The 24,453-nt window shown below is 49.5% G+C and overlaps 1 protein-coding gene across 7 annotated transcripts in view; it reads left to right on the top strand.

Annotated features, from left to right (window-relative positions):
• AP5S1 (adaptor related protein complex 5 subunit sigma 1) overlaps nucleotides 1-20,905 on the top strand; it is a 32,740-nt gene extending 11,835 nt beyond the window's left edge. For 2 of the 7 annotated variants that reach the window (XR_008667010.1, XR_008667007.1), the window contains exons 4-7: nucleotides 3,219-3,445; nucleotides 7,862-8,535; nucleotides 8,631-8,855; nucleotides 11,210-12,161. Coding sequence is in view for 3 of the 7 variants with exons in the window: in XM_055345410.1 (XP_055201385.1) it covers nucleotides 12,157-12,273; nucleotides 13,758-13,932; nucleotides 15,110-15,282; nucleotides 15,951-16,104; nucleotides 17,974-18,476; nucleotides 19,361-19,801 (1,563 nt within the window). In the remaining 4 variants the exon portion in view is untranslated. The other 5 variants (XM_055345427.1, XM_055345410.1, XM_055345418.1 and 2 more) reach the window with 5 other exon arrangements.
• Nucleotides 20,906-24,453: the final 3,548 nt, after the last annotated feature.

A 24,453-nucleotide genomic window follows, 5' to 3' on the forward strand; every position in this document is an offset into this window, starting at 1 on the left:
AAACAGTGTTCTCCAGACATTAGGGGAAAGACTGCCAACACAAAAAAGAAACTAAGCAAAGAGCAAAAAGTAGCTTTAGAGGAAAACCATGCAGGGAACATTAGAAAAAAAAAAAGTAAGCCTCTCTAATTACTATTCTCAGTAATTAGATTCAGGAAGATATCACATCCATAAGGTTTGGTTTATGGAACAACAGAGTATAAGAATGAATTCTCAGAAAGTAAAGGTATTGCTTACATTAAAATTTAATTTGAAGATCTGGAAAATAAAGGAACCCAGGAAACAGGACAAAATACAGGAACAGAAAAGGTAAGATACAGGAAATCTTGTTGCTTTGGACAGAAGAGAAAGAAGGTACTTGAGATTTGCTGGCTAGTTCTAGGAGTGGGAGATATTGTGGGTGCCAAGGACTCGTGTGGTAGACTGCCCTGACTGATCATTCCACCCTTCATTCACATCCTTGCCCTGTGGCTTTACATCACCTTCTGAAAGAGGTGGAAATCTATTTCCACTCCCATTGAATCTGAGCCAGTCTTAGTGACTTGCTTTGGCCAGCAGAATGTGGCAGAAGTGATGGGCCATATTGGAGTTGAGGCCCAAAGAACATTTTGAGCTCTCAGAAACCTGCCAGGCCATCATGAAAACAAGCCTAGGCTAGCCTGCTGGAGAGTGAGAGGCCACATGGAACAGAGATGATCCATCCCAGCTGATATTGTCTTTGGCCAGTCAGTTCCCAACAAATTTGGGAACTGGCATGAGTGAGCTGGACTAAGATAACAGTGTAGCTGAGCCTCAGATCAGATCACCAACCTGCAGAATCGTGAGCTAAATAAATGGTTGGGATTTTAGTCAGTTACATTTTGGGATAGCTTTTTTACTCCCCGAAAGCCAACTGCTGCAACCAGTTGTCTCTAAGTCCTTTTAGGGGGCTTTCCTATATCTGCAAAGGCTGGAAAGTAGAAAAAATACATTTACCAGAGTCCTTTGCAGCTAGAGTTAAGAATATAAAATGAGGAATGCCTGGGTCGCTCAGTGTTTGAGCGTCTGACTTTGGCTCAGGGCGTGATCCCAGGGTCTTGGGATGGAGTCCAACATCGGGCTCCCTGCGGATACATCTCCCTCTGCCTATGTTTTTGCTTCTCTCTGTGTGTCTCTCATGAATAAATAAATAAATATTTAAAAAAAGAATATAAAATGAGGGGTGTCTGGGTTCCTCAGTGAGTTGGATGTCCAGACTTGTGATTTTTGGCTCAGGTCATAATCCATGGGTCATGGGATCAAGTCCCCAGTTGGGCTCTGTACTTAGCGGGAATCTGCTTGGGATTCTCTCCTTCTGCCCCTCCTCCTGCTCACACACACACTCTCTTAAATAATCTTTTAAATTATATAGGTAGATGATAGATAGAGACATAGAGACATAGGTATATATGATCCATTAGATGCCCCCATCAGAGATTTAGGGGGTGGGGGCCATCTTCCTGCTACCACTTCTGTCGACAGCAGGGACACAAATGTGAGGGTCTAGAGCCAGTCTCAGCAGCCAGACTTGGCATTCCTGCACTGACTAGATATTGAGAGAGAGCTGTGTGGAGCTGCGGGTGACAGCAGGGGCCTTCTTGCTTCTGCCTGGGTGATGTGCTCTTGATTCAGTTACTCCCCTTGGCAGCCTCCTGCTGCCTGCAGCTACCCCTCCCCCACACATGCCACCTCCAATTTTGAAATAAACTAATTCTCTCTATAAAATTCCTACCTGTTGGGGAAAAAAGAAACTGACCAAGTTATGTGTTGGTGAAATAGAGGACTGAATTGGATCACCTGAAACCATCAGTACCCTGCCGGTGGGAGTGTAAAATGATGCAACCACTTTGGCAAATTGATTGGAAGCTTTTTGTTTGTTTAAGTAGTCTCCATGTGCAATGTGGAGCTTGACTCACGACTTTGAAACCAAAAGTCATATGCTCTACCAACTGAGACAGCTAGCCATCCCTAGAAGCTTCTAATAAAGTTAAACGTATCCTATTGTCCAACAATTTTTAAATGAGTGCATAACTCCACAAAAAGATTTATATGTGAATGTTCATAGCAGCTTTATTGCTAGTAGCCTGAACCCAGAGAGGCCCAAATATTCCATAGAAAATAGAATGAATAAAGAAATTGTGGCATATTTATATAATAGAATACTACTCAGCAATGAAAGAACAAATTCCTGAAACAAGCAACAACATAGATGAATGTCAAAAACACGTTGGGTAGAGGCACCTGGCTGTCTCAGTCAGTGGAGCATGCAACTCTGAATTTGAGCACCATGTTAGGGTAAGAGATTACTTTAAAAAAAAAAATGCTAGGGGATCACTGGGTGGCTCAGTGGTTTGGTGCCTGCCTTTGGCCTAGGGCATGGTCCTGGAGTCCCAGGATCAAGTCTTGCCTCAGGCTCCCTGCATGGAGCTGCTTCTCCCTCTGCCTGTGTTTCTGCCTCTCTCTCTCTCTCTCTGTCTCTCATGAATAAATAAATAAAAATCTTTTTTAAAAATACTACATGAAAGATGCCAGACACAAAACAGCATGTATTTATTTGATTTTGTTTATTTTTTTTAAATATTTTATTTATTTATTCATGAAAGACACACACACAGAGAGAGGCAGAGACACAGGCAGAGGGAGAAGCAGGTTCCCCGCAGGGAGCCCGATGTGACAGGCGCTAAACCGCTGAGCCACCCAGGGATCCCCTTGATTTTGTTTATATTAAATTCAAGAACAGGCAAAAACTATGGTGGAGTCAGAATAATGAGTTAGGGTTAAGATTGATAAAGGAGTTATCAATTGATTGATAAAGGAAATATTCCAGATTTTGGTTCAGGTGCTGGTTACACGGGTATTTACATAGGTAAAGATTAATCAAGTGGCACACTGAAGATTGATACATTTCACAGAATTATGCTTCTAGAAACAAAGCCCTTTCATGCACAAAATAACTACAGTGGTTTCTGTCTTCTTCACTGGCTCCAGATCCTAGGGGAGGGGCCCTAGGACATGAGACAGCAAGAGGGGCTGAAAGCAAGCAGGGCAGCAGCAATGTTGCAGGAAGCTGGGGCCTTGGAGGGATGTGGTCAGGGGAAGGCTCCTGTATTGGGGGAGGTCTGTGAATTTTAGGAACTCTGGTAGCTTGGAAGCCACATCCTGCCCATGCACTCATTTACTTGTTTTCCTACAAATCTCAGGTAAATATCTGTTGCCAAGCAACTTATGTCAGTGATTTTCTGGAAGGAAGGGCAGGACAGAAGTTCCTGAGTGACACATGACCAGCAACACAATGCCCTGAGGCTGATGAAGAGGCCATGCTGATCAAAGGGGCTAACTAAGCCTTGGAGGAGCCACCTGTAGCAGGGACTGACCCGCAAGGTAACATGGACCAAGCCCTCTTCTCTTGAGACCACTGAGAGATAAGGTGAGCTTATACCAGACCCTGTTATGTCCAAAGATCTCATGCAGCTGGTTTAGGCTGGTTTAGTCCTCTCCTGGAAGCCAGAGGACTCAGAGGCCCTGAACCGTAGGGAAGAAAATACTAGAAGAAAAGACACTGGAGTGGGGTGCCTGGGTGGCTCAGTCGGTTAAGCGTACGACTCTTGGTTTCTGCTCTGGTGGTGATCTCAGGGTGGTGGGGTCCAGCCCTCTGTGGGCTCTGCGCTCAGCTTGGGATTCTTTCTCTCTCTGCCCTTTCCATTCCTCCCCCCCATTGGTCTCTCATCTCTCAATCTCTCTCTCTCTCTCTCTCTCTCTCTCTCTCTGATAAATAAATCTTTTTTAAAAAAGAGAAGACACTGGAGTGTCACCCGCTGTTTTTCTGGAGTGGTAGCCTTATGAGTACAGATTTTAGTTTTCTTCATCAAGCAATTCTGGTTTTCCCTATATTAAACTATATTAGCATATAACTTTTCTCCAGCTTCACTATATATATTTTTTGTAATGAAATTGGCAGTGTGAGAAATGAAATAGTTTAAATAATAACAGTTTAAAAACCTATCTGAAACAAGATTGTAAAGGCAGGGTTTATATTTTGTTTTTCAGTCTTGGAGAGTTCCCTGAAGGGACTCAGACATGAGAACATTTCCCTTTTTGGGGCCCTCTGTCACTATTCTTTGGGCCTGACTCTGCTCTCTGGGGGGAAATGTGAGCTGGTGGTTGCTGAATCAACACATATAAGCCACACAGCCTTCCTTGTGGCACTGGCCTGGGGACTTGGGCCTTGTGGCACTGGCCTGGTTATGAGCTTTAAAGTGGAGTGCTCCAAAGGCACTCACTGGAGGGAATTGCAGCCTGGCATATAGATCACTCTCTTGACCTTCCACTAATAAATGGACAGCGATCAATAAACTACAAATGGATGGGCAGCCCTGGTGGCTCAGCGGTGTAGCGGCACCTTTAGCCCAGGGCGTGACCCTAGAGACCCCAGATCAGGTTCCCTGCATGGAGCCTGCTTCTCCCTCTGCCTGTGTCTCTGCCTCTTTCTCTCATGAATAAATAAATAAAATCTTAAAAAAAATTAAACTATGCATGGAGACAAATCTAGATAGACTTAAATATAGAGAACAAACTGAGGGTTACTAGAAGGGAGGTGGGATGGGTGATGTAGGTGATGGGGATTAAGGAGAGCATGATGGGGGATCCCTGGGTGGCACAGCGGTTTGGCGCCTGCCTTTGGCCCAGGGCGCGATCCTGGAGACCCCGGAACGAATCCCACGTCGGGCTCCTGGTGCATGGAGCCTGCTTCTCCCTCTGCCTGTGTCTCTGCCTCTCTCCCTCCCTCTCTCTCTCTCTCTCTCTCTCTCTCTGTGACTATCATAAATAAATTAAAAAAAAAAAGGAGAGCATGATGTCTCTCCTTAGTCATGATGAACATGAGGTGAGGGATGGAAGTGTTGGAGCACTATATTGTACACCTGAAACTAATATTATACTGTATGTTAACTGGAATCTATTTCTTCATTTTTAAAAGAGATTTTATTTATTTATTCATGAGAGAGAGGCAGAGAGATAGGCAAGAGGGAGAAGCAGGTTCCCTGCAGGGAGCCTGATGCAGGACTCAATCCCAGGACTTCAGGATCACAACCTGAGCCAAAGACAGACACTCAACCACTGAGCCACCCAGGTACCCCCTTAACTGGAATTTAAATAAAAACTTAAGAAGCCAAAATAAATGAATTCTATTCATAAAACAGAATGGAATGCAGTCAACAGTGAAAGGCAAATTAATATAAATAGCCAATAGGGTCCAAAGATGATTTTATATTGTATTTTACTTTAAAACTTTTCATTTTGAAATAATTAGACTTACAAACCAGTTGCAAAAATAATAAAATGTTTACATCTTACATAATCATTTCCCAATGATCAAAACCAGAAAATTAACATAGAGTATTATTAACTAATCCAAAGCCTTGGTCAGATTTCCTCATTTGTCCCACCAACATCCAGAGATTTCATGGTCCAATTTGGGATCTCACATTGCTCTCAGTTCTCTTTATTCTTGTTTAATCAGGAATAGTTCCTCAGTCTTTCTTTGTCTTTCCATGGTGGCCTTGACATTTTTTGGGAGTTATTCTGTATATCAATGCTGTTCAGTATACTTTAAAAAAAAACTCCAATAGAATTTTATGCAATGATAGAAATGCACATCAGGACACCTGTGTAGCTTGGCAGTTGAGTGTCTGCCTTTGGTTCAGGGCGGGATCCCGGAATCCCAGGATCGAGTCCCACATCAGGCTTCTTGCATGGAGTCTGCTTCTCCCTCTGTCTGTGTCTCTGCCTCTCTCTCTCAGTGTCTCTCGTGAATAAATATATAAAAATCTTTTTTAAAAATGATAGAAATGCACAATATCTTTTCTGTACAACATGGCAGCCACATAAATACAGCATCTGAAGTGTGGCTCGCGGGGCTGAGGAACTGTTTTACATGCTATTTTAATTTGTGGGAAATGGCTACTGTGCAAAGTGGCTACTATATTGAACTAGATGCCTGCTGAATGTCCTTCATTTGGGTTGGTTTGGAATTTCCCCATGATTGGCTTCAAATTATGAGTTTTGGCAAGAATTCCACAGATGGGATGATGTGCCCTCCTTTGGGTCCCAGACAAAGGTGGCAAGAAGACTATGTAGGCCAGAATTTTTATTGTGGTAATATATACATAACATAAAATTAATCATTCTGACCATTTTTAAGTGTACAGTTCTTGGCATTAAGTATATTCACGTTGTTGTGCAGATATCACCACCATCAATTTCCAGAACTTTTTCATCTTCCCCAGTGAAACTCTCTACCCCTTTCCTCTAAAATTTAAAATTAGAATTACCATATGATCCAGGAAGTCTACTTCTAGATACATACCCAAAGAAATGAAAGCAGGGATGTGAACAGATTTTGTATACCCATGTTTATAACAGTATTATTCACAACTGCCAAAAGGTAAAAAGCAGTGGATGAATGGATAAACAAAACGTGGTTACTCATATAATGGAATATTATTCAATCTTAAAAAGGAAGGAAATTCTAGTATATACTTTAACATGGATGAACTTTGAAGACATTATGCTAAGTGAAATAAGCCAGTCACGAAATGACAAATATATGATTCCATTTATATAAGCTATCTAGAATAGGCAAACTCAGAGACAGAAAGTAAAATAGGAGCTTCTAGAAGCTGGGTGCAATGAAGAGTGGAGTGTTTAATTGGTAGACAGTTTTACTGGGGAAGATGAAAAAGTTCTAGAAATGGATGGTGGTGATGGCTGTACAACAATGTGAATGTACTTAATGCCACAGAACTGTTCACTTAAAAATGGTTAGAATGGTAAATTTTATGTTATGTGTATGTTACACCACAATAAAATAGCCGTACTGTTCCATAGCAACTGCACCATTTCACATTCCCACAATGTTCAAGGGTTCCAGTTTCTCCATATCCTTGCCAATACTTGTTATTTTGTTTTATAATAGCCATCCTAAAGGTTTATGTCAGCTATAGACCAGATTTTTAAAAAAATTTTTTTATTTATTTGACAGAGCATGTGCACGTACAAACAACAGTGTGGGGGAGAGGGGCAAAGGGAGAGGGAGAGAGAGAATCTTCAGCAGAGTCCCCACTGAGTGCAGAGCCTGAGGCAGTGGCTCAATCTTCCGACCCTGAGATCATGATCCAGAGTTAGACTGAGCCATCCAGATGCCCAGTCTCTCTTTCATTTTTAAGTTGCAGGGTAAAGTATAACAATCTTAAGTGTACAGCTGATGCATTTTTACATATGCACAAGCCCATGTGCCCACTGCTCACATCAAGATATAGAACATTTCCATTCCCTGCAAAAGTTCCCCTGTACCCCAACCCAGAAGTCAACAGTGAATGATTTTTCTTTCTTTTTTTTTGATTTTTCTTTATGTAGATGAGTTTTGCCTGTTTTTCAAACTTGCCTTACCTTGCAACTGGGGAAACAGACAGCATGTACTTTTTGTACTTGACTCTGCTAGCAGTGGTGCCCATTTATCTGGGGGAGACTCATCCATGCTGTGTATAGGAATTGTTTGCTCTTTTTCACTGCTGCATACTATTCCACAATGTGACCACACCACAGTTTATCTCTTTATTCTGCTGATGGACCTTTGGGTCGTTCCCAGAGTTTGCCTATTGTGAACAAAGCCACTATGAATATTAGCTATTGTGCATGTGACACACACCTAGGAGTGGTGGCTGGGTGATACGTTTGGCATAGGTTTAACTTAAGAACTGCCATTTTCTGAATCTTTTATTTATTTATTTATTTATTTATTTATTTATTTATTTATTTATTAAGATTCTATTCATTTATTTGACAGAGAGAGAGCACAAGCAGGGGGAGCAGCAGAGGGAGAGAGAGAAGCAAGCTCTCCGATGAGGAGGGAGCCAGATGCAGGTTTGACCCTAGGACCCTGAGATCATGACCCCAGCCAACGGCAGACCCTCAACTGACTGAGCCACCCAGACACCCCTGAATCTTTTAATATTTCTTAAAACCAGGAAAAATAAACCTCAACCTGGTTATTGTCTGAGTATTTAGTGGCTTCTAAGGTATAAGACTTTAAGCCTGTACCTGGAACACAGTGGGGGGCTCAGTAATTGCTGGCCTCAGCCCCAAACAGAGGAAGGGCCAGGCAGCTGGCAGGCGCTGTGGGGAGGTACCTGGTCCAGACCCTTGGGCAGAGAAGCCTTTCCCACACAGCACTCAAGACCCACAGCCAGCAGTCTGGGCAGCCCAAACTTGGCGCCCCTGCCCTGCTCTCACCTACCCAGCCTCCTCGCACTGTGATCCTGCTTCCTCAGGCCCAGCATTGGTGTCGCTTCCCTGTGCACTTTGCGTATCACTAGATATTTATTGGGCACTAACTTTATGCCAGGCCCTGGGTGCCCCGGTACAAATGCCATAAAGACCCTCCCCCCTCAAATTACTCGGCAGGAGGAGTGATTGCTTGGCGTAGGAAGCATGGGGACCCAGCCGAGCACTGACTCTGAGGTCGGTCATCCACTTGAGTTCTAGCCAGATTCTGTATTTCCCCTGGAAGTTTGTTCTGGACAAACAAAATAATCTGATCCTCTGCGCCCCAGCAGGAGCCTAGGTCTGTCCGGAGCGCCCGTCCCGCGGGTCCTGGCCCTGGAACCACTGCCAAGCGCCCACCCCCGCGGCCCAGTGGCTCCGGCTGGCCGCGACGCCCCGCCCCCGCCGCCTGGCCAATGGCCTCGCGGTCCCGCCCCTCTCTGCCGCGCCCCCTCCTGCAGGGGAGGGTTCCGGGGTGTCTGCGGAGGTCCGCGGGTAGCCGGGTAGTGGCTACCGAGGTAAGTTAGTCGTCCTGGGCGCGGTCGGTCCCATGGGCTCTGGGCGCGCCGATGGCTTTCGGAGCGGTGGTCAGCGGAGGCAAGAGCGGAGCGGGACGCGGAGTCCACCGGGGCGCACGGGGTCCGGGGACGGGACTGGCTGCGCGGGGCTGGGGAAGAGCGGGTCCCGAGGCGCCGCGCTTCGCGGCCAGGGCTCAGTGCGCCTCAGCCAGCGCCGGGCGGGGGCGGGGGGGGGGCGGGGGGGCGGGGGTGGTGTGCTCGCGCTGGAGGGGAGGTTGGGCGAGCAGACAGACGCTGGCTGCCGAGCGCCTCCAGCGCCCCGCAGGCCGGGGGTGACCCTGGGGCGAGGCCTAACCTCCCGGAGCCGCGGCCGCGCCTAGAGGCCGCCGTCCTCCCCGGGGCCTTGACAGTCTCGGACACACCGCGACACTGACCAGAACAGCCTCCCTCCCTCCGCGGGCCTGGTTCCTTCCAGGAATTGGAGCCAAATCAGTGAGGCCTCGCCTCTCTCGTCCGGGTGGTTATTTCTTTCCGGGACGCACTCAGAGCCTCCGGGGCATTCAAGGTAGGAACTTCTCGCAGCGTTGGTCCGCCCTTCTCTGAGACCGGAAGGAGGTGCTAGGAAAACATTGGGGAAAAAAAAAAAACACAACCAAAAAACGACGTTCTCCTGTGCACGCTGTGGAGCCTTAAAAACTTCTGGAAGGACAGTCAGCGATCTGAGAACTGCGACTGCCGAACAGGGCAGGTTAGCATGCAGTCAGCCTTGTCTGAATGATTTACATACTGTTCGTACCAGAGAAGGGACTACGTCTTTCAGCCTCCCTGGCACACCCTCATCTGGGGACTCCCCTCACCCAGGCAGTGGCCTTGGTCCCTCTGGGGTTGTGAGTCTCACTTGTTGCAGCAGCCCCTATGTTCTGTAAGGTGTATGGTGAACTGCAATGAGACAGCAAGTCCTGGGTTCAAATCCTGTTAGGGCCACTGGTCTGTTTGTACAACCCAGCATCATTTCTCCTCTCCTAAAGGAAAGAAAATTAGAATGTGCCTGCCTATAGTAGATCATGAATAAATATGAACAAATATGGGCTTCCTTTCTTTTTCGTTGGAGCATGTTCTACTTCCATACCCCCCAAACTCTTGTCCTTAGGGCTGTGGCTCAGATGCAGAAGAATGTATCACCTGACTCTATCCTTGTCCCTCCCCACATGCCATGGAAAGAAAGGAGAAAAGTGTCATTTAGCCACCTAAGAGTTCTTTGCTCATCTCCTGAACGCTCAGAGGACCCCTGCCCCATCTTCTTGAACCTCTTGACTTCTGTCATTGACACTTGCCACACCAGTAATGTAGCACCTGGTGGCTGACAGAGCAAGGCATGCCACATGAGGCTATGAGGCCAGCAGACAGGACTACTGCCCCATTTCCCATATGGTGACAGACTGGTGGCCCCAGCTCTGCTCTGCAACATTATCTTCTAGAGTCCCACCCAAGCCACATACCCACATTTTTGCTCCAGTCTGGCTCCTCTTCTGACCCCTTTCTTCCCAGAAAACCCACTTGGACATGTCATAGTGTCTCAGACTTGAGACACTATAATCACCTGATCAAAATGGAGCTTTGGAATCTTCTCTGCACCACAGCTTCTCCACCAGATTCTCTGGCCTGCCTAAATGGCACCATCCATCTACCTAGTGCCTGAGGAGTTATCCTTGATTCTTCTCTCTCCCTCACTTCCCACATCCAGGACCCACAGGAATCCAGCCACCTCTCACCATCTCCATGGGCAGCATTCTGGCCATACCCATCCTGTGGCCCCCTGCTTCAGCCTCCCAATTGTCTCCCTGCTTCCATCATGGCCTCTGTACAATCCAGGTCCTCACAACCAGTCAGATCCTCTCCCTTCTCTGCTCAGAACCCCCAGTGGCTTCCCATTTCACTCCAAGAAACCCCGCAAAGCAAAAATAACCCCCAGAGTCCTTTCCTGCAACACTGCACATGAGCCACCACTTTTCAGAACCTCCTTGACCTTGATCCCTTCCCCTCCCCTTAGCTTTCTAAACCTGGACCACCCAGACCTGCTTTCTGTTCTTCAAACATGCCAAGGTCATTTCCACCTTAGGACTTTTAAATTGCTGTGCCCTCTGCCCAAAATGCTGATCTTGCAGCTCAGAATGGCTCAGCTCAAATGTCACCAATTCAGAAAGTCTTCCCTGACCACCTCTGTCCATGCAGCACGTCCTTCTCCAGGGATTCTGTCTCAAAACCCTGGTTTATTTTCTTCGTAACTTGGTTACTATTTGGAATTCTTATTTATGTACATGTTTACTGATTTGTTATCTGTCCCACCCCAATAGAATATAAATTGGATGATGGCAGAGATCTTGTCCCTCTTATTCCCTGCAGCTCTCCCTGAGGGGGAGGCAGGTAAGGAACTCACAGACAACCCCATCTATAATTGCAAATTGTGGTAAGTCCTACCTAAGCAAGTAGTAGCAATTGCTAGTAATTGAAGCACTTGTGAATGTCAAGCTTATGCAGTTGAGCTACTGTATTGTCAAAACAAGTCCTCTGAGTCATTTTAGGGGTAAAGAGAAGCCTGTAGAAAGCCGGTAATTTGCCCTAGATCATACGGTGAGTGGAACTAGCCTCCTATCCTAAGAACATGTATGTGGCAAGCTTTAATGGTGGGCTTGCAGTCATGTTCTGGAAAGGACCTGACCTCTGATCTTTGCTCTTCTGCTAACTAGCAAGCCCCTTAATTTCTTGGTACCTCATTTTCTTGACCTTTAAAGTAGGATGATCCTATTATTATTTTGGGCTTTTTTCTCTTTTTTCTAGTGTACCCCAAAGAAGCAGCAGTCCTTGGTGGAGTCCTCTTGCTATCAGCGACTAGGGACACATACAGACCTTGGGACCATGGCAGGGAGTCAGAACCCTCCCCAACACTGACCAACCTGCAGGGCGGGCAAAAATGGGGCCTAGATCTCGATCTGATTTCTTTCTTTCTTTTGGATATGATTTCTTTTTTTTTTCCTTTCCCAGATATGATTTCTTTTGGTCATCAATTTCATTTTTAAGTAGGTTTATTGAGGGCCTCTGGGACTCAGGCAGTAATAAAATTGGTTGATTAAAGAAAGAAGCAAACATTGCAGAAAGTTGAGAAAGAGAAGTGATTGCCTTCTGTCCAACCCCGCTCCCAACTCTGTCCATATGTGGTGTGTTTTCTTTCAGTCCTTTTTTCCCTCTCCGTCCATCCTTTTATGGGCCAGAGCCCCTGTGTCACTTTAGAACCTAGACAGCGATGACGTTTGCTGAGGACAAGACTTATGAGTATATTCGCCACCATTTCAGCAATTTTGGCCGAATTCATGTTCTGGAGATACTCCCTTACTTGTCCTGCCTTACAACAAGTGACCAGGTGAGCAGGGGCGTGACAGCTGACCCGGGGCGGGGGGAGAAGGGCCATGGGCACCAGAGCTTTGCCCAAAGCCAGGGCCAACTCCTTCCTTCTCTGTCATCTGCATCCTGCTTTTCTTTATTTTATTTTATTTTATTTTATTTTATTTTATTTTATTTTATTTTATTTATTTTATTTTATTTTATTTTTTCCTGCTTTTCTTTCTTTTTAAATTTTTTAAAGATTTTTTATTTATTTGAGGTAGAGAGCAGAGGCAGAGGGAGAAGCAGACTTCCTCTACTGCGCGGGAAGCCCGATGCGGGGCGTGATCCCAGAACCTGGGATCATGGCCTGAGCTGAAGGCAGGCTCTTAACTGCTCAACTGACTGAGCCACTTGGGCACTCCATCCTGCTTCTTGACCTTGATGCTTCTCTAACTCGGAGAATGAAGTGTGATTCAGGCTGGCCTTTGCGACGTGGCTGAGCTCCCTCTCGTGTCCATATGGTGTAGTGCTAAAATATAGGGTGCTGGCTGCCTGAGATTTCTGGGCCTCAGTCCCATCTCGTGCTTCCATTGGGACTTTACTTTGTCTCTCTTATCGTTGTTCATGCTGTGTTGACTCCATTCTCCTTGTCAGGGGACCCTGTCCTGATAGGGAGCCCAGGGCTCTGTTTCGAGAGTTCACGAGAGCCAGACTGCTCTAGCGTTGCAGAAGCTGGCTGTGGCCCCAAGTGAAGTGGAGCTGGCCGCCTCCTAGATTTAGCTGCTACCAGATGGCACCAGCACTCTGCTTCCACCACGAAGCTGTGGTGGTGGTGGCGCCGCAGGCCTGTGGCTGATGGGGGGAGGTGGTGGTGTCCGGCCCCCTCCCTTGTATCTTGGGGCTTGTGGGGATGCCTTGTGACTCATTTTGCAGTAAATGTTTCCTGTGGGTTTTCATTTCTGCTGTCTGGTTGCTCATCTGTATGTGGGATTTCAGTGGATCTAGAACCCCTGTCGCCCTGAGATTCCTTATCAGGATCTCCCAGGGCCCCATGCTCCTGATTGTTAGGGTTGGCTTTCTCTTACTGTCCCTTTTGCCCCCTTTCATCTTTTGTTCCCTCTACACCCTTTCCTACTCTGCTAATCCAAACCCTTTCTTTTTGCCTTGGGGGCTGCATAAACAAACCATAGGTTTTGGGGATAGACTAACTGGGATCTGTCTGTAGGCTCTTTACTTCGGCTAAGTAAGAAGTACTTACTTCGGCTTCCTCACCAGTAGAGTAGGGGCAATAGCATTACATAAGATAATTCTTGCAGCGCCCCAAGTGTGGGGCCTGGCACATAGTAAGAGCTTATTTCCTGGTACCCGCCTCAAACACTGGTCTTGTCCTAGGCTCTCACCTAGTTTCAGATGGCTGCTTCGCTCTTGGGGCTACTCGGAGCCTCTGCAGCTATCCTCTCCCGAGTGGGAAAGGGGCCAGGGCCACCTGGCTTGAGCAGGGCAGCTGGCTGTGTCTTCCAGGATCGACTGCGGGCCTCTTACCAGCTCTGGGGGAACCAGGGCACCCTCTGGGAGCTCTTTAACAGCCTTCGACGGCGGACCGGCTGGGTGGAATCCTTCATCAAGGCGCTGAGGGTCTGTGAGCTGGCTAGTCTGGCTGACGAAGTGGCCTGTGTCTACCAGAGCAACCTGTCCGGTGAGCTTCCTGCCCTGGCCCTCCTCATGGAACCCATGTCTGTTCCCCTGGCCTCCATTCAGCCTGTCCCCTCCCCCCTGTACTTCCTGCCTCCCTCTGACATCCTCCCTCCCACCATGCCTGGGCAGTAGACAAACCTGGGTGTAGATCCCAGCTTAGCCTCTTGCTAACCATGTCTCTTTGGCAAAGTCCCTTAATTTCTCTTAAACCTCAGTCTTCTCCTCTGTAAAATGGGACTAACGACCAGACTTCTACATCGTAGGACCGTGGTGGATACCAAGGGATGATGGATGGTGTGTTGAGTGCTTAGCTGGGGCTGGACACCTCCCATGTGCTCAGCAAATGAGGCTTCCTCTAATTTATGTGGCTACGACACTTGCCTTCCACCTCTTTCTCACTTCCTCCTATCTCACCCTCAGTTTACCTTCCTCTCTCCACTCCTCTCTTCTCTTCCCCTCCCTTCACTGTCTCCTCTTTATCCCTCATAGATTCCTCCTTTTCTTTCCCTCATCTCTTCCTCTCCCCCTAGCTTACCCTGGAGCCTTCTAGGTCCTCCACCCCAGCTGTGTTACTCCTCAGCCCCCTCTTGATGCTCCCTGCCAGGCCAGGTGCCCAGAGGGATCTGGTGAGGACAGATCTGAGGGGTCAAAACAGGAAGAAAACTCAAGCCAGCCCTACTTATGTTTCAAACTAGAGACAGCTCCTGAGACCCTGCTTAGATTTACAGCCTTAGAATAGCCTCCTGTTGGCTTTCTTTCTTTTTTCCTTCCCTCCCTTCCTTTCTTTTTTTCTGAGGGGTCAGTTAGTGGTGACAGCCATCCACAACGAGGAAGAGAGAGCCACTGGGTTCCAGAATGCCAGAGGACAGAGAAATGGCAACTGCTGACCCAGTCTAGGTGGTGAGAGGCTTGTGAGGTCCCCCACGTGCTCGCCCTATCCCTTCTACCTCCTTATTATCCTCCCTCCCTCCCTCCTTCCCTTCTTTCTCCTTCCTGCTACTGTCTCCCACTCAGTGAATCTTGTCTCTTCTAAGTACATCCCACATCAGGACAGCTTTGGGAGCTTCAGGGGGCTGAGAGTTATCAATCCAGGGGACCAGGAACACCTAGGCCTCTCCTGTCACTGGGAGCATTCCTAGTGTCCCCTTGACATCACTATATATATCTTTGTCCCCCAGGGGTCTCAAACCACCCCCAAGCCCCAGCGGAGCCACAGTTAGTTCCTGCTGTGGTTCCAGGGCCCCCTGCACCTGCTGTGGCCCCCAGTACACCCACCAACGGCTACAGAGAGGAGGAGCCAAGTTTCCCCATGCCTGTCCAGGACACCCAGCTACCAGAGTCCCTGGAAGAGGTGCGTCCTCACAGTCTACTTTGGGTCCCCTGCTTTTGTGTCTCCACCACAAATCATGCCTAAATCTCTGCTCAGAACCTCAGGGCTTCCTCAATGGAGATATGCTCCAAATTGGCTTTCAGACTGCTGACCAGGGCTTCACCCTGTGGCAGCCCCCAACTCTCCTATCAACCTGCTGTGAGGTCACGGTTTTGAGGTCTTTGCACTGGTTCATGTGATGAGATGTTGAACTAGATTGAGGGACCGGGGAACCATCAGTGGAGGGATACTGGGAAAGCTGGAAGTAAGGGGATGGATGGAGTTATCATTGCCGGTAAAGTCAAATTCAGGGGGGAAATGACTGATTCTATCTGGATGTGATAAGTGGACAATGGGGTGTGTCCAGGAGACACCAGACCATGGACTTGAAGTCCAAGAAAGGGGTCTGTGCAGCAGCCTCAGAGAGGGAGACCTTTTACAGGGCAGGCAGATGAATAGAGTCTCCCCATGGGATGGTTTGTGTTTTCTATTAGGTAGGTTTCTGTAGGCAGAAGGTCTGTCAAGGACCAAAGCCAGAGCCAGGGACTTCCTTGGTTTCTGTGCTTTTTGGCACGGGCTGAGGCCTGGCCTGTAGGAGATGCCCATTTCTGGGAGAAGCAACTGCCTCATTTCTATTTTCCCTCTTGCAGAGTTCAAAGAAAGTCCCACAGATGCCCCATTCTGGGGCTGTGAGAAGGCCAGCTGGCCCCCAGGAGCCCTCCTCTGACATGGCAGCTGTCAACCCTCTGACTGCCAGTGGGCATCAGGAGCAGGATACAGGGCTGGGAGGTGCCCACATAGCAGGTATGTGTGGAATCTGGAGTTACAGGCTTCTCTGACCTCCCAGTGAGGGTGAAGACTAGAGTTGCCCCTCTGGCTTCCATGGACAGGAGGCAAGGGTGGGAATAAAGAGGATTTACCTCAGGGAGCAACCTGAATCCTTAGAGGGCATATCAGTATTTTGCGCATGTCACAAACCATTCCAGCATCTAGTAGCTTAAGATAGGACTATTTCCCTCCTGATTCTGTGGGTCAGCAATTTGGGCTGGCTCAGAGTAGTTCTTCAGATCTTGGCTAAATTCCCTCTTGTGTACACACTGGCACACATGCACACTCTGCGTAAGCCTGTTGGCTGGGGCCCCTTGGTTTGCTTCAGTGAGTCCTCATCCTTCACCAGATAAGTCTCTTTCATTGCAGCTGAGCAGAATTCTGAGAGAGCAGGCACCTGGGACAAAGGCTCAGAACTGGCAGCTTTCCTCCTACCTTATTCTGTGGGCCAGAGCAAAGCACGAGGCTAGCAGAGTCAAGGAGTAGGGTGCCAGACCCCATCCCACATTGCAGAAGGTGTGGATATAGCTAGAGGAAAAGGATTAGGGACTCTTCCAAGGGGACCGATGCTGCAGGGGTTCTCCAGGACCTGGAGGATGGTGCAGAAGGCCGGGGCCATCTCCTGGCAGGGGAACCCTTAGGCACTGCCCTGCCCCAAGAGGGGCTCTAGCTGCCAGTGAACCACTAAAGCCTCTCAGCCCCTAGAGGAAGTATTATTTTCATCAGGTGAGGGCCTGGGCCCCCACACTAGATCTTTGCACCCCCACTTTGGGAATATAGAGCTGTCCACTCTGACCTCTCAGGCTGGCATGTCTCTGCATTGTTATTTCCTAAACTGTGTTCTGTGGAACACTATGGTCTTCCCTGCCTTTGGTGTCCCTGGGATAGCCACAAGGCACGGGAACAGTTAAAGGCTCAGAGAAGCCATCTTAGCGCCCTATGCCCATGTCACTCCAAAAACCTTTCCCAAGCACCCATTTATGCTGTGCAGTGTCAGCTTCCAGTAGAACACCTTTCAGGAAATGGGAGCTTCAGAGGACTGAAGTGGACCAGGGAGGCAGAGGGCACTTAGATATCAGGACATGCATGGACATGGGTCCTGCAAGATTCTGTGGTGTTAGGTTTTGGGGGCAGCGAGGTGGTACATCCGAATTACTCCAGGCCTTTGTCAGCGGTAGAGCCTGGCATGTGTGTTCTCAGAGGTTCCATTGGTAATCATCATCCTCTGCTCCCTCCTGTTTGCCCTAGTTCAGGCCCTCCTCTCAAGGTTGGCTTTGTTCCTGCACCCCTTTCCCTCAAGTCCTTAGGCCTCCTGGGAGATTTGCACATACTTGGGGCTGGGGGGCCTCTGGTGCCATATGACTACTGTGAACTCTTCTACTGGAGCCACCTCGCCCTGGTCCAGGATGGCTCCTGCTGGTCGGGGAGGGGAAGGTGGCAGAGGCGGGAGCATCCAAAATTGTACCAAGCTAGGGAGTAGACGCAGGAGGAAAGGGGGGTGTTCCAGACAGGAGAAGAAAGAGCGGAGGATAATTAACGATCTGCAAACTCCTAGATGCTGTCAGGGGAAAGGATCATTTCATTCTCATGAGAGAATAGATGCAGTTTTAGGTCCCGAACTAAGGATAGAGAGGACCACAGGTGCACCTGCAGTAGTTGGACCGTTGGGCCTGGGGTACAATGACCAGAGGGACTCCACGGGTGGGAGGTTGGGAGGCCTGGATGCAGTAGGTACTTGAGCTAGGCTACAGAGATTTTTCTTCAGCCTTCTGATCCCAAGGCGACTGTGATTTTAGGGTAACGGTCCTGTGGTTTGTGTTTCCCCTTTTATTTTGCCACCTGTAGGCACGGCCTCCGGCCTCACGTCAGCCCATGGGCCTGTGTCTCCAACTGTCTCCTTCAAACCCCTGAGCCGCTCCATCCCCAGGGCCAGCCGTTTGCCTGCACCTTCAGCGTTAGCTCTGTCCATCGGCACTACCTCCTCTTCCCCTAGCTCGGTCTCTGCAGGGGTTGCTGGCGACCATGGTGAGGCCACCATCTGCTCCACTGTAGCAGGGGTGTCCACTGGTGCACTGACTACCAGCACAGCACCCTCCAAGGTGCCTACCCACTCAACATTTGACAGGATGGCGCCTTCCAAGTTGCCTGCCAGCTCAAAACCCTCTGGTACAATGCCCACTACGAGTCTACCACCGTCCAAACTGCCCATCAACTCAACACGTGCAGGCACAGTGCCCCCCAGAGTGCCTGCTGGCCTGGTGCCTGACCACAAGATTTCTGCAAGCACAGTGCCCAGCAAGGTGCCTGCCAACACAGTGCCCAGCATCAGCAGCAACGTACCCTCAGGGGTGAGTCTCTGTCCCTTCTAGCAGTGATCCAGGCTTTCCCCCCAAGCCCTGTTCTTGGACCCTTTCTAGTCTCCATTCAGCCTCTAGCCTGGGCTGTTCCATGGCTTCTTCTTGAGGGTGTAGGGAGAGAGCTGAGATCTAGCCTTGTCCAGACACCACATCACCACCTTTAGAATACTAATAATTATTAGAGCTCTTAAATGCTGCTGCCTCAGGAGGGCTGGGTGGCCTATTTAGAGCTTGCAGCTCCTGGTTAAACTCAGCAGTGCTGTTTGGCAGATGGAACAGTGATGGGTAGAGCAGGGTGGCCTGTCTGCCTCAGTGCCTTGATTTTTGCCCCCAGGATATCCAGTCTGCCCTTCTGTGACCAGGGCTTTACAGACAGCAGTCTTAGGCTGGATTAAAGCAGCCTGAGGGAGCCACACTGACCCAGCCCCCCACAGCTGCCCCCTCTGGGCCTGCACCTGAGGCCTTGCTGCTGCGGTCTGACAGAGGAACCAAGTCCGTTGGACTCTTCAGGCACATGGCCAGGCCTCTGACCCTGTGGCTGCTCCACAGCCCTCAGGCTAGGCAGAATGTCACAGAAGGATGATGCCACAGCCACCCAGGGCCCAGGGAAGGGGATGAGGGTGAGCTCACAGGCAGGCCGGTGAGTAGGGGGAGGGGTGCCTTGAAGGAAGTCACCACTGATACCTTTGCAGAGCCTCAGGGCCCCCCCTCCTTCCCCACTGCCCTCCTGCAGAATCAATGGGTTGAGTCTCCAAGAGGGTGTGGCTTCCTCACTGGACTATGGGCTGGAAATTAGAGGGTTGGGATTCTAGTTCACACTCTGGCCAGGAATGGAGTCATCTCCAGTCCCTTCTAGCCCCTCCTTTCTTTCCCAGGAGACTGCAACGGCTCCAGTACCCACAGACATTTCCACCAGAGACAGCTTGCCCGGCCTCGACCATAGCTCTGCTGGCTGGGGCTCTGAGTTGGAGCTGAGCAAGCCAGGCAGGCTGGCCTCCCAGGTGGACAGTGAGCCATTCTCGGGCTGTTCTGCGGACCTGGCCCTCAGCTACAGCAGGTCCTTGGGCGCGGGACCTGACAATGCCCCAGAGGAGAATGAGTACCAGTCGGTGGATTCCATCAGGATCCAAGTGGTCCAGGATCCCAGCGCTGACCTACTGGAGCATAATCCTGGGCCACGTGCCACTCCACAGCCCACAGTCGAGGAGGAGCCCGTCCAGGCCAGCTCCTGGGCTCCGTGGCTTGGGGTAGCCACCACGGGGGTGTTTCTGGCCATGCTCCTGGCTGTGCTATATAGGCGGCGCCTGCTCCAGTGAAGCCCCTGGGCCCTCCCTGCCATGGATCAGCTCCCTTCCCCCTGGGATGTGTAGCCACATCAAGGATTGTGCTGTCTTCCTGCCTTGTCCCCTTTGTGGGGCTGGCAGAGCCAGGGGTCAGAGGGGAGCCACAGGCCAGATTTCTGTCCCAGCTCATGCCCTCCCCCTGTGTTCCAGACCTTGCCTATCCTGCAATCTGGATTGTCACCTTTATTCTCTGGAGGAAGTGAGGTACCCCTATCTAGGCTGTATACCCACTTGCCCAAGTCCACAGATCAGGAGATGCTGCTGGATTGTGCAGCAACATCAGCAGTGCCCCCCATCCTGCCCTGGCATCCGGTGGCTAGCCAGATATGCAGGGTGGGGGACCCCATGGGACCTTCCTCCAGACCCCAAAAGCTCAGCCATTACTGTAGGATCATCAGGATGGTCTATCTCCAGGGACATGGCTGCTTGAGGTCCCCCAAGAAGTGGTGGAGGTCCAGAGGTTCTCCTGGACCCCTGGGGAACATAAGGCAGCTGCTAGACTAAGGCCTGCCTCTGAAGTCTTTCTCCAGCCGCCTCACCCCCCTCTTCCTTTTCCCTCCCTTCTGGTCTCCATGTTCTTGAGCTTGGTGGGGTCAGGAGAGGAAGATTTGGGGAGGAGAAGCCTGCTGGGTGGTTTGGATTTCAGGTCCACCCTTTCCGGGGCTGTGTGGCCTTGGCAGATGATCAGACTTCTCTGGTCTTGCTTCACCACATGGACAGTGAGTATCATGGCTCATCTCCACTTGGTTCTTCTGAGATTGAAGCATATGAGTGTTTGTCAAATGCCTGACTCAGAGTAGGTAAACACTGACAGCTTCCCCCCATCCCCTGCCCCGCCTGGTAGACTTGAGGGTATAAGAGGCAGAATGCCCGGTGGGTAAGGGTGCTACTCTGCAGTGTCAGGTGGCCCAGGGCTGCACCCCACTCTGACTTTCACTCACTCTGTTCTGTCACTCTGTGCCTTTGATTAACCTCTCTGTGCCTCTGTTTCCTCAGCTGTAAAATGGAGATGAATAGTAAAATTTTATAGGTATATAAAGATAGATCTAGTGTATTAAATGAGTTTATCTACATCAATCTTAAAATGGTCCCTGGCACTTATTAAGGACTGGATACGTGTTGTTACAAATGTGGAGGGGCTGCAGCACTTGGTTACACCTTAGGAGGCAGCTCTGGGAGAGGGGAGTGAGGCATGTCTACTGGGGTAGGGGGAGGGTTGGCCCCGAGCAGCCAGATAGATTGGGGAATATCTTCATGGAGTTTTTGAGGCAGCATCTCTGGACAAGAAGCAGGCACCAGAGCTCCAGGAGCTGCTTCCATTCCTGTGCTCTGCAAGAGGCAAAGACTAGCTCCCTGGAGAGATCCTGGGGATGGTAGCGGTGCACCCCCAAACTGTCAGCTGGTAGGCTCTATACCCTGCTTTGGCTACTACAGCCTTTCTTTGTACTGCCTTAGGGTGCTCAGTGACCTCTACTTTTAATGACCTCTCCCTCTAAACTTTTCAACCCTCACTCCAAACCCAACAGCCTACACCCTGAGAGTCCCTACCCAAGCTGTCTGCAACACTTGACATCACCCTTGCTCTTAGCCCTCTGTGATCTCCCTCACTCTCAGATACCCGGCTCAGTAAACAATTCATGCCCAGGTTCTAGTTTTAATGTGTTGCTCTCCCAGGATAGCTTTGGAAAAAGAGTATCTCAAGAAAGCAATGTGTAGTCCCAAAAGATGCTGCTATGATGGTGGAATTTCTTGTCTTTTTTAAAATTTTATTTATTCACGAGAGACAGAGAGAGAGGCAGAGACATAGGCAGAGGGAAAAGCAGGGTTCCCATAGGGAGCCCGATGCAGGACTTGATCTCAGGACTTTGGGATCATGACCTGAGCCAAAGGCAGATGCTCAACCACTGAGCCACCCAGGTAACCCTCGCTAGTGGAATTTGAAGCACAATTACCAGCCGTATGGGAGACCCCTTTAGGTAAGGTGTATGGGAGTCATTCAGGGATCTACCAGGCACTATTCAAATGATACTTCCCGGAAGCCCTTATCTGGCTTACATGGAACAGCATTCCTATTTTGGCTGTGGACAACTGAAGGCCTCTAAAATGCCAATTTCAGGCAGAATTGGGAATTGGCCAGTGTAATGAGGCCTGTGGCCAGGAGAGGGCTTGGGGTAGTCCATAAGATGTGTCAGATCCCAGGAATCCCGGATTTGGAGTGTGGCTTTCAGCTGCAGGAGGGTGTGTGTAGGAGGATGACACAGACAGGTTACCCTCATTACCATGGCCTGGACCATGTGCAGGCCAGGAAGGGAGAGAGAACCTCTACCCCCAGTGTCAGACCCAGCCCCCTATCCTTGGAGATTTGGGAGAACACACTTCACTTCAGTGTAAAGGGTGGGGTGGGGCCAGAGACCTAGTGCTATCCCAATCGCTTGGAGCAGACTCACCAGCCGTCAAAGTATGCTTATCAATCCCTCTCTACCTTCTCTCTCCTGCTGAAACATTTCCCTCAAAACCTAAGAGCCACCATAGCTTCTCTCCCCTGGAAAACACAGATCTCGTTTACTGACTCTACTGAACCAGAACAATGCTATACCCTCACCTTATTTTCCTTGCTATATGTGCTCAGAGTAATTGGATTTAGGGGAAATTTCTGGTCAGAGATCAAGAAGACACTCCTTACCCTGCTGGGCTTTAGATTATTCACAGCTTTTTTAAAGAAATGTTTTTTTTTTTTTTTTAAGATTTATCCATTTATTTATGATAGAGAGAGAGAGAGAGGCAGAGACACAGGTGGAGGGAGAAGCAGGCTCCATGCTGGGAGCCCCACGTGGGACTCGATCCCAGGTCCCCAGGATCAGGCCCCGGACCGAAGGCAGCACCAAACTGCTGAGCCACCGGGGCTGCCCTCAAGAAATGTTTATTTTGGAAAACTTTCAAATAGAAAAATAGAGGACACCTGGGTGACTCAGTGGTTGAGCCTTTGGCTCAGGTCACGATCCCGGAGTCCTGGGATCGAGTTCCACATTGGGCTTCCCACGGGAGCCTGCGTCTCCCTCTGCCTATGTCTCTGCCTCTCTCTCTGTCTCTCTCATAAATAAAATTTTAAAAATAAAAATAGAATATAAGGAAACGTATCTAAGAAATATCTATAAGAGGAAATAGGATGAAACCTCCCCATGTGCCCATCACCCAGCTTCAATAATGATGTCCTCATGGCCAGTCTGGTTCACCCCTGCCCAGTTCTTTTTTTTTTTTTTTTAAGATTTTATTCACTTATTCATGAGACACACACACACACACACACACACACACGGAGAGAGAGAGAGGCGCAGAGACACAGGCAGAGGGAGAAGCAGGCTTCATGCAGGGAGCCCGACGTGGGACTTGATCCCGGGTCTCCGGGATCGGGCCCTGGGCTAAAGGCGGTGCTAAACCCCTGAGCCACCTGGGCTGCCCCAGTTCCCTTTCTGTTCAGGTTCCTTTTGTAACTCAGAGACTGAGAGTTTCAGACAGCCAAGGGGCATGCTTGATGAGAATTTTTTGATAAAGGCCTATTTCCTCCCAAGGCAGCATTAGGCATTCTCTTCTTAGTTTCTTGGCCTCTGTGGGTGACATCCCATTTGAAACAGTTCAAAGAGTGAGAGTATTGAGTCCCTGTCTTAGAGGAGACCAAAGGGGGTGGCTCCACTGACAAGCTCCTTAAGGGGTCTGGCTACTGCTCCTGTCCCACAGAGGCGACATTTGGGTGTGTCCAGTGGCAGCTTACCTGTTGCACCAGGGGCCTCCTCCAGTTCTGACGGGCAGAAATTACCCATCTGGGCCAGATTCAAATTCCATTGCACATCTCTTGCTCTTACAGGAATCTCTTAGGATGGAGTCATTCAGGCCTTGAGGTCACTTGCTTTCCATGAATTGCTCCCACCTCCCGCCCCACCCCGGGAAAGCAGTGTTCAGCATTCCCCGTCTAAATCTGTGCTGAAGTGATTACTCTCCGTGGATGAAAATCACATGTCCTCCCCTCCCCCCACCTTTCTGTTTTCTGTCCAGATGAGAGGTGTAGCACCTCTCCACCTCTCAACATCACCTGGTGTTGGACATGGTCCCCCAGCATTCCACATGCCTGCAGCTGCGGGTGACAACAAAAGGGATACACAGGGCTGCTGCTGACCCCATACCTTGCTGGGCTCCAGGTCCTGGGCTAAGCGCCATACGTGGGTTAACCTGCTCAGTCCTCAACCCTGTGTGAGGGGCACCATTATGACCCAATGTAGAGCTAGTCTGCAAGACCAGGAGGGAGCAAGGACCAGAGGAGACAATGCAAAGGAAAGTTCTGACTGCTGAGCCCCAGACCTAGATGTTTTCTATGCTTGCTCATGACCTGCAGCTGATTGCATGTCTGGAGCTGGGAACCCCATTAACTTTTATTTTATTTTTTTTAGGATTTTATTTATTTATTTGACAGAGCACAAGCAGGCAGAATGGCAGGCAGAGGGAGAGGGAGAAGCAGGCTCTCCAATAAGCAGGGAGCCTGACAAGGGTCTCGATCCCAGGACCCTGGGCTCACGACCTGAGCCGAAGATAGACGCTCAACTGATGAGCCACCCAGGTGCCCCCGGCGACCC

Source organism: Nyctereutes procyonoides, unplaced genomic scaffold (assembly GCF_905146905.1).
Source record: "Nyctereutes procyonoides isolate TBG_1078 unplaced genomic scaffold, NYPRO_anot_genome, whole genome shotgun sequence".
Classification (NCBI taxonomy): Eukaryota; Metazoa; Chordata; class Mammalia; order Carnivora; family Canidae; genus Nyctereutes; species Nyctereutes procyonoides.